Source organism: Echiichthys vipera, assembly GCF_963691815.1.
Source record: "Echiichthys vipera genome assembly, chromosome: 10".
Taxonomy (NCBI): Eukaryota; Metazoa; Chordata; class Actinopteri; order Perciformes; family Trachinidae; genus Echiichthys; species Echiichthys vipera.
Genome location: NC_139835.1, coordinates 31,713,224 through 31,728,578, shown reverse-complemented (window position 1 = coordinate 31,728,578; position 15,355 = coordinate 31,713,224). Strand labels below are relative to the sequence as shown.

Genomic DNA, 15,355 nt, shown 5'->3' with positions numbered 1-15,355 from the left:
AACAGGAGGACAAAATAAATGTTTGCTGTTTCATTTTGCTCCAGAGGAAGGAAGGAAGGAAGGAAGGAAGGAAGGAAGGAGAAAGTAGGAGGTGAAGGAGGATAAATTATGGAGAAAGTGTTTGCGAGTGGAAGAAACCCAGCTGAGCCTCCGACGGCAGAATCACAAACAGAAATACGGCAAGAGAAAGGTATGAATAATACAATATGGATGCATCCATTCATTGATCTCCAGCTTCATACACTGCAGGCAAGCAGCTCTGACCTGAGAGTGTGTGTGTGTGTGTGTGTGTGTGTGTGTGTGTGTGTGTGTGTGTTGTCAGACACTGAGTCTGCAGCATAAATCAGCAGAAGAGACGACTGAGTCCCAGTGAAGCAGCTGAACCAACAACATTAGAGGATTTAAGACCTGAGTAGTTTCCTAATTACTTCGTCATTAGCTCCACTGAACCTTCCTGAGGAAACGTAAACGCCGTCGTGTTGCGTGCACGTCTGTGTGTCACTGATGTAAGTGCAGGACCGCGGGTCTGAAGGCTCTGAATGAGGCTGCGAGGATGATCTGATGTGAGGTGAACGCACCACGCTCTGCATCACAGTGGCAGTTTATAACGGAGGCATTAAACTATAAATATTCAAATAAAATAAATATTTAATGAGCTAAATCGTCTTAAACCTCCTGACTGCCTCCATGTGCAGGAGAATCAATAACACTTTATGATAACAGCACATACGCTGAAGTATCATTGATTCCTGCTGCTCAGCGTAAAGTGTCTGAGATGAAATGATCGGTTCATTGTGAGTTTCTGTGAAAGACACGAGCTCAAGTGCAATCTGCCATGAGAGGGAATAACTACACATGCATCTACAAACACACACACAACCTCACCAACACTTCATCTATTTACACATATAACATTTATTTAAGTATATAATTTGCAAGTGAACGTGTAGGAGAACTGCCTAAAATGAGGACTGTGGCTATTACATATTACAGGGTTAGGGGTTAGGATTAGGGGTTAGGGTTAGGGGTTAGCGTTAGGGTTAGTGTAAGGGATTAGGGTTAGGGGTTAGGATGAGGGTAAGGGTTAGGGTAAGGGGTTAGGATTAGGGGTTAGGGTAAGGGTTAGGGGTTAGCGTTAGGGTTAGTGTAAGGGATTAGGGTTAGGGGTTAGGATTAGGGGTTAGGGTTGGAGTTAGGGTTAGGGGTTAGGGTAAGGGTTAGGGATTAGCGTAAGGGGTTAGGGGTAAGCGTTAGGATTAGGGGTTAGGGTTAGGGTAAGGGTTAGGGGTTAGGGGACTCAAACTCACCACGGCCCCTGAATTATTGATGACTAAACATCACTTCTCCCAAGTACGAGCCGACTGCCTGACAGACTGACAGACAGACGGACAGACAAACAGACAGACAGACAGACAGACAGACAGACAGACAGACAGACAGACAGACAGACAGACGGATGGAGGGACGGAGCAGTCCATGCTGTACGAACAGGCTGACAGCAGACCTTCATTGTGGGTCGCTCGCTGTGACACAAAGGTCACACTAACTGGTCTGTGTTGTCCCTGGTTTCCTCTTTAAACGGAGGGAGCGCTGAAAACTCACTCAGTCATTATGTTCTTTTCTGAAAGCATAATAATCATACTAATGGGTAGCTCGGTACAAATCAATGAGAGAGAGAGAGAGAGAGAGAGAGAGAGAGAGAGAGAACAGGCGGAGGAGTAACATGTGTCCCTGAGTCTGTACTGAAAGAAAACATCACGCAAACAAAGTGAAAGACACAAAGACCCGCGTCGCTCTCTGCCCCCTGTTCACAGGCAGAGGATTAAAGTTCACTCTGCTCTAAACTGTTTGTTTGTTTGTGTGTTTGTGTGTTTATGTGTTTATCACAGTGTTTGCCAGACTTTTCACGTCTCCCGCAGGATCTGAGATTCTTCCCCGGGAGCAGCTGGTGGGATATCAACGAGGCAGCGTCTTATTAAAAGCATCACTCGTGCTGAAGATGGAGGCACGTTGGGGTCGTCGTTCTGCAAAAGTGCTGCTGCGACTTCACGCTGGATGCTAAGTGACAGCCATCGCTCTGCTGAGGTGAGTGAGTGTCACCTGTTGAAGGGACACGGCTTTCTTCCACAACAGGTTAAAAGATCCAGTTCTTATGGACCCATCTCAGCCCAGGTGAAGCCACCTAACCACCCTCCCTGACCTACACACGTTCAATCCATTCACTCTCTCGACATGTGCATGAACAAGGAAACAGAAAGTAAATAAACATGATACTAAGGGCGCACTCCAACTGTGCCTCCGTCCCGTGCCCCAGCACGTTTCACGGCTAAAGTCTGGTTCCTTTGACCAGTGTGAGTGCAACCGTACCACGTCTAGGAGCGGCACGCTTGCCGTCCACGGCCCGTTTGGGAGAGGTGGGCTTTAGTAAAGCACGTTTACACATGTACGAGCACGAGCGTGTGCACGTGTACGAGCACGAGGCCTACGGCGGTTCTGAGGTCATTTCCTGTGCGCCTGTTGGGACGTAGAAAAAAGGAGGAGGGACCATGCGCGGACATTTCAAAGAGTAAACCACTACCTCTCCTTCTACGCTGCACGCGCACATCAAAAGATGCAGTTCTTAAAGTGACAGGCCCATATTAAGCATGCACCCAGGTGTTAGGTAGGAATGCAATAACAACACCAAAATCAAATGTATAAATTAATAAACACCAAAACATATTAACTTAGGAAGCATTCGGCTCATACAGTACGTAACATCGTTAATGTCTTGGTCCAGAGACGTTCTGCACCAAATCTGGTAACGTTTGCTCCAAATGTAAAAGAGAAGTAGAGAAAAAACAGATTTGGACTCAATCTAAATGGAGGAAGTTCAGGATTGAGACTGAAATGGGCGTGTTTGATAAGGAAACACACACACACACACACACACACACACACACACACACACACACAGAGACTCCTGCTGTGTAGTTACGCTGATGAGTGTCTCTTTAACGCTGCACAACTTTTCTGTTTTCATCTCCTCTCATGAAACCACAAAGAATGGCTGCAATAAGAGACGATCTCATTTCTGCATTTGGGGACATTAAAGCGTTTTCTTCCTGGAGACGGAGCTCACAGTGTAATAGAGAGGAGTGATGGAGCATCCAATCTTAGTTTGGCTCAATTTGCCCAAATTTAATTCTGCCGTCTGGCTCTTGCAGGATATTTACAGTAGGAGCACAGCGACAATTAAAAACGTGCACACTAAAAAGCTCTTCCTCCAGACAAAGTGCACCATGAAGCTGCTTCAGAGAGGAGTGTTGCACCGCCGCCGCCCCACAGACACTAAATATAGACGGAGGAGCACGCAGTTTACTGTAAATACCAAAGAGCGACATTTTCTATTGCCTTGACAACAAGGAAACAAGTGCAAGACGCACTTACACCTTTATTAATCTAAGCACCGTGTTTTGGGCTGTGTGAGGAAACAACCGACCAAACATCTGTGCAGACAGATGGAGAACATGCAAACTCCTAAAACTGTCTCCTGAAAGATACGACGATCCTTACGTTACATATTTTGCTGCAGCTCCAGCAGGGGACCCCAAACTTCCCTTTCCCGGGCCACATTAACCAGCTCTAACTGGGGGATCCTGAGGCTTTCCCAGGCCAGTGTGGAGATCTAATCTCTCCACCTGGTCCTGGGTCTTCCCCGAGGCCTCCTCCCAGCTGGACGTGCCTGGAACACCTCCCTAGGGAGGCGCCCAGGGTTCATCCAGACCAGATGATCCTGAACCACCTCAACTGGCTCCTTTCAACGCAAAGGAGCAGCGGCTCTACTCCGAGTTCCTCACGGATGCTGAACTTCTCCCCCTCTCTCTAAGGGAGACTCCAGCCCCCCTCCTGAGGAAACACAGTTCACACGCTTGGACCTGGACCTGGTTCTTTGGGTCCTGACCTGGACCTGGTTCTTTGGATCCTGACCTGGACCTGGTTCTTTGGGTCCTGACCTGGACCTGGTTCTTTGGGTCCTGACCTGGACCTGGTTCTTTGGGTCCTGACCTGGACCTGGTTCTTTGGGTCCTGACCCAGCTTTCAGGACCACAGGTGAGGGTAGGAACCAGGACTGAGCGGTAGATCCAGAGATGATCAAAATCCTGATACAGAAAATTAATTTTGACTTCTGTCGCCTCCCTGTTGAGTGTCTCTATTTAAGTTTTATCTATTTCAGATCACTGTTGTATGAACTGTTTTAAAAAGTGCATGGATTCATGATAATTCATGTACTTTTACCATAAAGTGTTACCAAATATTCTTAAAATAAAACAAAAGTGTGTACTGACCAATATCCCAGGAGCCTTCACTTTCGATCTCCTTGCGACCGATGAAGTACCAGACGCAGGCCATCCAGTGGGCGAGCAGGGCGAACATGGACATCAGCAGGGTGAGAACCACGGCGCTGTACTGCGAGTACCGCTCCAGCTTCTGCAGCAACCGCAGCAATCGGAGCAGCCGGACCGTCTTCAGCAGGTGGACCCCGAAGTACTGCACAGAAACACAGACTTCAGCACGGCTCAACACTTACCTTTAAAAGTGGGAAGCAAGGCGTCTGCTTCTGGTCGCTGAAACTGAAAATGTGGTTGCAGTATTCAGTCGCCTTTGAGTAATTAAGACACTCTGCAGTTATAAGTAAGTTTAAAGTGTAAAACATGTGCAAAATCAACCCAGGGTCTTCATGTAACAACTATTGGCTAACAGCCGGACGTGGCTAACAGTGATTAGCTCGGGGCAGCACGTTGAAGGCATTCAAAGGTCTTTTTTAACCACTAATGCTGCTGAAAATAACAGCAAACCTCTGCAGCAGCATGAGAAGAGTCCCTACACACACAACAAAGCACCAATGGGCTCCTTCCACTGTAATGGACTTTACTATGAGAGGAGCTGGTACAGGGGCCAGTAGGTAAGTCTTTAAAACACTCTTTAATAAACTCTGGCTTCACTAACTACGCTGATGACGCTTTGTTGTGTGTGTAGGGACTCTTCTCATGCTGCTGCAGAGGTTTGCTGTTATTTTCAGCAGCATTAGTGGTTAAAAAAGACCTTTGAATGCCTTCACCGTGCTGCCCCGAGCTAATCACTGTAAGCGATTCTCCTGGATTTCTCCGTTAAATGTGTTTCACTGATGTGTCTAAAACAGTTGCTTATGCAGGCGTCTTGTTCTGGTCGACTGTAACCTCGATATCTAATATATATTTGATCACTTGTAGGTATTTTTGCAGGGTTTTGCTATGTGTGCTAGCTAGTAGCTCATCCCCATTAGCAAGCGAGCTAACAGGAGCTCACGTCAGTGTTTCCTCCAGGATGTTTATCAGATGTTTGTCGTCCCACTACAACAAGAATTGGTTGCCAGTTCCTCAAAATGGCTGCCAACGGTAACCTGGCAACTGTTGCTGCCGAGCAGTGTTTCTTAAACATGAAGGAGTTTTTTCATTCCTTTAAACTCAGCATGTTTGAGCTGACAGTTGGATTCAAAAGATGCATCTTTAGTTCAGTCTTCCTGTGCACAGAAGCATTTTACGACTCCACATAAGAACGTAAAACTTAACAGTCATTTTGCACGCATGTGTAGTAATTTAGCCGACAGTTGGCATCGTGTTTTAGGATCCTGAGCGTAGAAACTCAAACTAATGAGACCTGCCGAGCGTGCACTCACTCTGGCTCGGTGCCATTTGTTTGTGTGATGAGCATCAGTTCAGATGAAATGTTGATCTCACGATGATCTGAACTCACGAGGGAGCCAACGACATTCTGCATTCATTCTCTCTCTCCTCATTTGGCTCGTCGCCATGTGTGTGTGTGTGTGTGTTAGTGTGGATAATGAATGCAGGAGGAAGAGTGTGTGTGTGTGTGAGAGTGGTGAATGAAGTGTCCTGATTTGTCACACACACACACTTTGTTCATGTAAACACACACACAGGAGACTCACCACGCTGACGTTGAAGGCGTACAGCAGGTCGAAGGGCAGCGCGGCGATGAGGTCCACAAAGAGCCACGTGGTGACGTAGTGCACGCAGATGGAGCGGGCGTCGTACACCACCTGACCCGAGGTGCTCACAAACGTAGTTCGAAAGTTGAGCAGTATGTCTGCAGAGGACGACAGCAGGAGCGACAGGAGGAGCACAGAGGGGAGGTCGTTCAACAGAGACACTCAGAAACTTAGAGCAGCTTTGTTTTGCATCACTGGGTTAAAAATCTGACTTCTGCTCCAACTCTCGGCTTTATTTTCAGACTTTAGAAAATCAGAATCAGCAGAGACAGCCACAGCGCTCTGGAGGAGCAGCAGGGTTTGTTTTTAGTCTTACGACTCTTTTGTGATTTCGTGATATTGTGAGAATCGCTCTGCTGCACTGTGACATCTGCAGAAGTAAAGATTTACCTGTTCTGGGTGAAGCTGAAGGGAGAGAGGACCAGTGTTGGGGTAACGCAGAGTACTCAGATTACTTTTTTGTTGGAACAAGTAGCGTAACGTGTTCGTTTTGCATACAAGAAATCAGTTATTTAGCCATGTTTTAAAATACATAATATACAGTAGGTGTGTTTCCATCGGGGCGCGCCCTCTCAAACGTCGGTTCACTCTCTGTGTTTCCATTAGAGGCCCAGAGGGATTTAGAGACTCTGGAGCTGACGTATCACTCAGCTGATCAGTGTCACAGCGGCACGCCGTGAACAATAAGGACGAGACGCCGAGATGGAAGGAGCCGAGCGACCCAACACGGCCCGGACCACTTCGTCGGTCCACCGATCCATAAACTCTGCTCTTTGATTTTTGCTGCTCCATATTCTTGATGAAAGTGTGCTGCTGCTTCGCTGGCTTTTAAAAATGGCGCCGGTTGTCGTGGCATGAGTACTACCTCACATCCTGCTTAGCGTTAGCTCAGCTCTTAGCTTAGCTCTCCCACAGCGCTACTTTCTACCCGATCTAACGGTCTCCTGAGCCACTCACATGCAAATTAGGGGCGTTCTTGGCGAGATAGACCCGGCTCATTCAGGGTAGTCGACCAAAGTGGTCCCTGTATAACCCACTGAACTACCGCCACCTGCTCCCATCACCGGAGGAGAGTCTGCGGGTGAAGGACGTCTCAGAGTCCGTCTCTGTGCAGCTCGCTGTCAGATCATTAGCAGCGACCTGTCAGTCACCCCGAGGTTTTTAATCAGCCTCATGAACACGGACGTGCACGAAGGACTCTTAAATGGTCCTGAGGATGAAGTTAATGCATTAAAAGCAGCTACAGAAGTGAAGCATTCATTGGTCTGAACACATCAACAGAAGGAACAATGAGCTCTGATAAACAGGATATCCTTCAGCGTGTGCTGCTCATGATTTTATTGCAGGAGTTTATCGATAGAGGGCTTGTTTTTCTTTTTACTCATTACGGAAAATTGTCCATTAAAGAGAAATCATGCAACTCTACAGCTCGACGGACAACGGAGCGGACAGAGAGGCCGGGTGTTTTCTAGGAAATGAGTTAGCAACGGTTTGTAATGGTCCATTGTGAGAGGCTCATATCCTTTCAGTGCAGAGTGTGCATCATTAAAACAGCACTGATGAGGCTCTCAGAGACAGGCTGCCCTATCGACGTCCCGTCAGAGGCGGTTCATCCATCAACCAACAAGCAGCCGCTCTTCACAATCATTAAGTCGTGTTAATCACACGGTTTGATGAAAGGAAGCTCTCATCAAACGAGCGTTAAAGGGAAACTTCAGATGTTTGAAGTGTGATTGTACAAACACACAAAACCAGTGTTTCTGTCTGAGGCGTCTGGTGGCTCTGAGGAGAGCAGAGATCGCTGGTTCGAGTCCCTGTGTGGACCATGAATGGAGCGTGGACTGGTGGCTGCAGAGGTGCCAGTTCATCTCCTGTTCACTGTCGAGGTGCTGTTGAGCAAGGCACCGAACCCCCAACTGCTCGGGGCGCCGGTCGCTGGCAGCCCCCTCGCTCTAACATCTCTCCATTAGTTGCATGTACATAGGTCCTGTCTGTGCATATGTGTGTGCGTGTGTGCGTGTGTGTGTGCGTGTGCGTGTGCGTGTGTGTGCGTGTGCGTGTGTGTGTGTGTGTGTGTGTGAAAATGTAAATTGAATTTTCCCATTGTGGGACGAATAAAGGAATTCTTCTTCATCATGAAGGTAAAACTAAATATTTGATAGATATATTATAAAGATATCTTTCTTCTAAACATGTGAACTGTCCCTTTAACACCAGCATGTTGTGCTTATTTGTATTAGTTTATTTAAACTGATGTTTTGGGCCCTTCCTTTGTTTTATTCTCATTTAAATGAACAGTTTTTATTTATTAATTTATATTTTTTGTCTAACTTATATCTGTAGGAAAGTTTCTCTTTTGAATTATTTGGATTTAGAGATTCTGGAGGTGACGTATCACTCAGCTGATCAGTGTCACAGCGGCACGCCATGGACAATAAGGACGAGACGGCGAGATGGAAGGAGCAGAGCGACCCAACACGGCCCGGACCTCTTCATCGGTCCACCGATCCATAACTCTGCTCTTTGATTTTTGCTGCTCCATATTCTTGATAAAAGTGTTCTTGCTGCCGCTTCGGCTTTTAAAAATGGCGCCGGTTGTCGTGGCATGAGTACTGCCTCACATCCTGCTTAGCATTAGCTCACCTCTTAGCTTAGCTCTCCCACAGCGCCACTTTCTACCCGGTCAAACGGCCTCCTGAGCCACTCACATGCAAATTAGGGGCGTTCTTTCCGAGATAGACCCGCCTCGTTCAGCGTAGTCGACCAGTGAAAGTGGAAACGCACCTTATGTATATCCCTGCAAAACCCACTGAACTACCGCCACCTGCTCCCGTCACCGGAGCAGCGTCCCCGGGTGAAGGATGTCTCAGAGTCCGTCTCTGTGCAGCTCTCCGTCTCTTTTTAATTATTTGCATTATTTGTTTTTATGTCATGGATTGCAGCAGTTTGTCGATTCTGTTTCGTCTCGTTTTGATTGTGGTAGTTGTGCGGGATGTTTCGTCTCTCGACTCTCGACACCCGTTCACCCTCGGGTGTCACAGTAACCTGAACCTGGACCTACTTTCTCGTCCTCTCACCTAAAATAAACAGGATCTCTACGAGGATGTCGCTGACGCTGGGCGGGCTTCGTGGGGCGGTGCTGCTCCCTTCATCCCGCCCTCCCACCACCGTGAAACACACGTTGTAGGGCACGGTGACGGCCACGTAGAAGGTCGCCAGCAGAATCAACCAATCCCAGCCGGCCTTGAAGGTTCCGTAGTGGAGCAGGATGAAGCGAGACTTCTGGATGGCGGCGACCTTGTACTCCGGGATCGGAGGCTTCTCCCCGAACATGTTCTGGAGATGACAGGGAAGGAGACACGTTAGCAGCACTCTGACATGTCAGGTCTCTCTACGGATACAGCGTGGGGAAAAGGATGAATGAGGGCGCACTCCCACTGTGCCTCCGTCCCGTGCCCCAGCACGTTTCACGGCTAAAGTCTGGTTCCTTTGACCAGTGTGAGTGCAACCGTACCACGTCTAGGAGCGGCACGCTTGCCGTCTACGGCCGTTTGGGAGAGATGGGCTTTAGTAAAGCACGTTTGCACGTGTACGAGCACGAGCACGAGCGTGCGCACGTGTACGAGCACGAGGCCTACGGCGGTTCTGAGGTCATTTCCTGTGCGCCTGTTGGGACGTAGAAAAAAGAAGGAGGGACCATGCGCGGACATTTCAAACAATGGCGGTGAAAGGTTCACGTTGGTGTGATGCGGAGGTGGAGTGTTTACTGCAGATTTGGTCGATGAAAAGATTCAAAAACAGTCGACAAGACGCACAAAAACTCCGAGGTCTACGGAAAGATCTGGAAACAAAGCCACGCATCGCCATGACGTCATCAATGCGTGTGACGTGTTACGGCGTGATGACGTATAGGCAGCAAGAAGCATTCTCCGAGGCCCAGGTAGTGTGAGTACAAACGGGCCTGGAGGGGGGACAAGGACCCTAAAGCACGGGGCACGGGACGGAGGCACAGTGGGAGGGCGCCCTGCAACAGTGCAGCCATAAAAACGGCCTCTCATTCATTTGAAGTGTGCATCGTTGCAGCGTGTTGGAAAAAGCACAAATAAAATGATGTTGAATACTGTGGGAAACGTCTTTAATGAGGCATTTAAGAGAAACACTGGGAACATTTGCTTCAAATGGAAAACGAGCTTTCAGTTTTTCCTCTGTGATGAAAGGAGCTTTAATCTGACACTGGTTTGATGCCCTCATCAGTAACTTGTTGTTGTGTTTCCTGCCTGAGGACGCCGTTGTTCGGCTGTTAAGTCATAACGCCCTCTCCAAATATGATTTCCGGGTTAAAGATTCTACAACGCCACAGTCAGAGGCGGATTAATGCACAGGCTGTTTTTTAATTAATTGTTTTAATTTAGAGCGACCGTTGGAGCAGGCTAGTTTGCCTGCATATGTTAAATAAAAACTAAATAAATAAATAAATGTTGGTCGTTATTGACTTTAGCTGTGATGATGCTTCCCCTGAGTTACCGGCGGTGTCAGTGGGTGCACTGTTGTCAGCCATCCTCGGCTTCGCCGCATCATTCTGGGTTCGATTACTTTCCCCTGTGACGTCATTTCCACACTTTTTCTTCTTGTACGCACAAACTGAATCGTGTGCACGGGGGAGAGTTGTACTCACAGCTTTTAGATTCACACTCACGTAAAAACAAACCTAACCTCAACAGTTTCTCAGACTTGTGTGTGAATTTTGTGGACAACTTTTATTTACGAACGGTTAGAATCACGGACGAATCCTTTAATCACGGACACATCTTACTGACAGATGTCTTACTCCATACCAAATCAACTGAAAATGAGTCAGACTGACAGAAATGAGCCTGACTTGTTGAGTAAACTCGCTTTATAAGAGTTACTCAAACCCAAATACGTCTCTCCGTATCTTAGATTGATTTATTCTCTGCCTCTTGCTTGTCCTCCTTTTCCTCTTTCTTTTAAGTTTAGTTCTTTTGTTTTAGTTTGAATCTATATTTATTAATTTCTATTTCCACATCCTGGTGCTTATGTGTCCTTGTATGTGTCGTATATTAAAGTATTTGTTATGATGCGTCTTGTCTGTATGTGCAGTAAATTGTGAACAGATCTGCAGAGAAACTTACGTTGTTGAGCTTCAGTTTGCTCTTGTCCTGTTTCTGCAGGTGTCCCGACAGGTGGTAGAGAACAGCTCGGCTGCGGCGCCGGTTGGCGTTGAAGCCTGGAGGGCGAGTTACCTGATGAACCTCCAGACCCGTCTCCTCATCTGTGGGAGAGAAGGGAACAAGCTGAGCCTCTAACCCATCAACAATACAGGGGGAGTGGACTGAAACACTCCAGAGTCGGTGCTCTAACGTCTGAACGTTCAGACGCACGCAGACGTTTTATCTCTGAAAGGGACGGAGCGGTTTTGAGTGAATCTGGGGTCATCTGAAATCAACTGGACTTGGTTTTTATCTGATCCAAGAGGCTTCATTAGTCTTGGAAGAGAGGTGAGGCTAGGGGGAGAAGTTCAGCATCTGTGAGGAACTCGGAGTAGAGCCGCTGCTCCTTTGTGTTGAAAGGAGCCAGTTGAGGTGGTTCAGGATCATCTGGTAAGGATGAACCCTGGGCGCCTCCCTAGGGAGGTGTTCCAGGCACGTCCAGCTGGGAGGAGGCCTCGGGGAAGACCCAGGACCAGGTGGAGAGATTAGATCTCCACACTGGCCTGGGAACGCCTCAGGATCCCCCAGTTAGAGCTGGTTAATGTGGCCCGGGAAAGGGAAGTTTGGGGTCCCCTGCTAAAGCTGCTGCCCCTGAGACCCGACCCCGGATAAGAGGCTGAAGATGAGATGAGATATCGATGAACTGGACACATGAGAACATTCACAGACTTATCTGAATATAAACTGAATCTCCAAAGTTGGGCTCAATTTTTGTCGAGGGTAAAACTGTCCCGTCCATTTCCGAAGGGGTCCGTTGACCTCTGACCTCCAGATGTGTGAATGTAAACAGGTTCTCTGGGTCGTTGTGTAAACATGAGACTCTTGTGGACTCAATGAGCCCAGTTGTCTTCATGTGTGACGTTCGTCCCCAGAGGAGACGCTTCATCGTCTCAAATGAGCTCCCGGAAAATCACAGCCTTTACAACCACAGACTAGAAACCCGGGGCGTTCAGAGGATGGAAGGATTTCACAACAACAACAAAACACAAGTGACAAAACAAAGAGAAATCTGCAAATGTGAAACGTTTCTGATCCATAAACCACAGCATGGATCCGTCTCTGCTGTTCCTCTGGGTCTGGGTGCCTTAATGTGAAAAATGAAAAATGTGTGTAGCACCAAATGTGTGTGTGACAAATGGTATCAACACAAAGACTGCTGCAACACCTTCATCCATCATCATCCAGGTTTGGGGCTGGAGCCGATCCCAGCTGGTGTCGGGCGTGAGGCGCGTCTGTCACAGGACGCACAGAGACGCACGGAGACAGACAACCATTCACACCTACGGGTGATTTAGAGTCATCAATGAACCAAACACCTGCACGTCTTTGGACTGTGGGAGGAAACCGGAGAACCCGGAGAAAACCCACGCAGACACGGGGACAACATGCAAACTCCACACAGAAGGGCCCCAGCAGGGATTCGAACCGGGAACCCTCTTGCTGTGAGGCCGTCCTTAGCTCATAAAGACTCTAAACGTTGAACATTTGAACGAAACACGATGGTCGTTGCAGATTTGTGACTAGAGGAAGTTGACACACACACACGGAGCTCAAACTAACCTCCATGTTTCCAGGTGTCACATGATGAACGCCACGTCTCTGTGTTATCTACCGCTGACCTGCGGTCTCCCCTTGAACTCCCCCGGTCCCTCGCCCTTTTTACAGCTTTTATAAGTAATGAGAATGTGCTGCCTCACAGGGGTCGAACCGTGTGTCTTTGTGAACACGTTAACAGTCTTAATCCACTCCATGAACTCCTCTGTGCCGGGTCCGGACTCTGAAGTGACTCCGCAGCGTAAATATTTGATGTGAAATCGACCTTCTGTCCGCCTTCGTGTCTCTCTCTCCACTAACCACGGCGTTCTTTAGGTGGAAACACCTCGATCATGGCGTCTTCTTTGACATCTACTGAACATGTTCAAAATAAGATCAGGGGCGGTGCTCGTTTTCTCCATTTCCACTTTACATTTCCTCCTATGATTGTCCCCCTGCCCTTCCATAATATGATGATATAACTAAATAATCTTCATATCTGGGATTTCAAACAGTTCAGATGGTGCAGCACGTAGAAACTGACCTCTGTTGCTGGTCCCTGCTTTTCTACATCGATCAAGTCGTGCTGTCTGTTTTAATGATTCGAGGCGTTTTAATTAGCTCCCTCCTCCTCTGTGTCATTGTGGAGTGACTGGATTACCTTGTTCCCCAAGCACCCAACGATCGTTTAATCTACCTTTGAGTTTAGAGCGACCAGTCTATTTAGGGACCGTCCACACGGAGACTCGTGTTCCTGTAACCGCACAACTTCAGTCTGGTTTCGTCTGTCCATCCGCAGCAGCCGGTGTTATCGGAGCCTGAAAACAGGATCTTTAGAAACCAGGTCCCAGAGTGTGAGGATTGTAAACGCCCCCCATGGCGTTGTGGTCTGGACGGTGAAAGCTCAGACTTTGTTAAAGGACGGCGTCATGGCCCCACCTCCGACCTCTGACCCCGCGGCGTCACATAACAACAACAGTGCAGCTGCGGGAGAGGACAGAGACGGACCCAGAGACTGTTTCCTGAACTGGACTCTGAGCCACATGCATGGGACTGAATGAGGCCCAGCACAGATGTCTTCCTTTTCCCTGATGCTCTGAATAAGGAGCTAAACTGCTCTAGGCTCTGTTTCTAAATCCAGTTCTAAGAAGCTGTGAAAAGTCTCTAAATGTAGTGAGAAAGTGGCGCCTGGGAGTGCTTTGGGACGGGGAAGGGGCTCCCAGCAGCCCCCTCTGCTCAGTGAGGACACTAACTGCAGAGTGAAGGGGCTCCCAGCAGCCCCCTCTGCTCAGTGAGGACACTAACTGCAGAGTGAAGGGGCTCCCAGCAGCCCCCTCTGCTCAGTGAGGACACTAACTGCAGAGTGAAGGGGCTCCCAGCAGCCCCCTCTGCTCAGTGAGGACACTAACTGCAGGGTGAAGGGGCTCCCAGCAGCCCCCTCTGCTCAGTGAGGACACTAACTGCAGAGTGAAGGGGCTCCCAGCAGCCCCCTCTGCTCAGTGAGGACACAAACTGCAGAGTGAAGGGGCTCCCAGCAGCCCCCTCTGCTCAGTGAGGACACTAACTGCAGAGTGAAGGGGCTCCCAGCAGCCCCCTCTGCTCAGTGAGGACACAAACTGCAGAGTGAAGGGGCTCCCAGCAGCCCCCTCTGCTCAGTGAGGACACTAACTGCAGAGTGAAGGGGCTCCCAGCAGCCCCCTCTGCTCAGTGAGGACACTAACTGCAGAGTGATGGGTGCATCAGAGTCCAGAACAGCACCAAAGTCTCCACTAAGACCAGAACCAGGGACACGTTTGTCTCTAGGATGGAGGAGGATGTGGAGAGGAACTCTCCGGTGTTTGGATTCTCCACAGCGTCATAATGATCCGTGATGGTGTGATGTCATCACTGACTCAGGCGGGTAACTTCAGGAGTGTGAGCTGTTCACACAGAGATCTGCAGGCAGGCCACGTTAACGGTGCATCAGCACCTGCAGACTTCATGTGTGCTGTGTGTTTTCAGTATAGAGAGGCAGAGGCTGTTTACGCGCCCCGGGGTAGATTCTGGTTATTATTCTGATTACTGATGGAGCTGCTGCTCAGAGTATACAGTACGTTCTCTGGGGGGAGCGTGTGTGTGTGTATGTGTGTGTGTGTGTGTGTGTGTGTGTGTGCTGAAGCGAAAAAGGGAAAAATTGGCTGGCTATACATTTTAAATTATTTATACGGTCAATTAACACAATGTGCATGTGTGTGTGTGAGTGAAAGTGTGTGTTTGTGTGTGTGAGTGTCTGTGAGTGTGTGTGTGTGTGTGATTGTGTGTATGAGTGTTAGTGTGTGTGTGTGAGTGTGTGTGTGTGTGTGTGTGAGAGAGAGAGAGAGAGAGAGAGAGAGAGAGTGTGTGTGTGTGTGTGTGTGTGAGAGAGAGAGAGAGAGAGAGAGAGAGAGTGTGTGTGTGTGTGTGTGTGTGTGTGTGTGTGTGTGTGAGAGAGAGAGAGAGAGAGAGTGTGTGTGTGTGTGTGTGTGTGTGTGTGTGTGTGTGTGTGAGAGAGAGAGAGAGAGAGAGAGAGAGTGTGTGTGTG

General features: G+C 48.6%; 1 protein-coding gene across 1 annotated transcript in view; it reads right to left on the bottom strand.

Moving 5' to 3' along the window:
* kcnh3 (potassium voltage-gated channel, subfamily H (eag-related), member 3) overlaps nucleotides 1–15,355 on the bottom strand; it is a gene marked incomplete at both ends in the record, with an annotated part of 122,202 nt that overhangs the window by 32,032 nt on the left and 74,815 nt on the right. Inside the window, 4 exons of the mRNA XM_083921373.1 lie at nucleotides 4,329–4,530; nucleotides 5,972–6,129; nucleotides 9,109–9,367; nucleotides 11,185–11,324. Of these exons, the coding sequence (XP_083777499.1) occupies nucleotides 4,329–4,530; nucleotides 5,972–6,129; nucleotides 9,109–9,367; nucleotides 11,185–11,324 (759 nt within the window). The remainder of the gene's footprint in view (nucleotides 1–4,328; nucleotides 4,531–5,971; nucleotides 6,130–9,108; nucleotides 9,368–11,184; nucleotides 11,325–15,355) is intronic.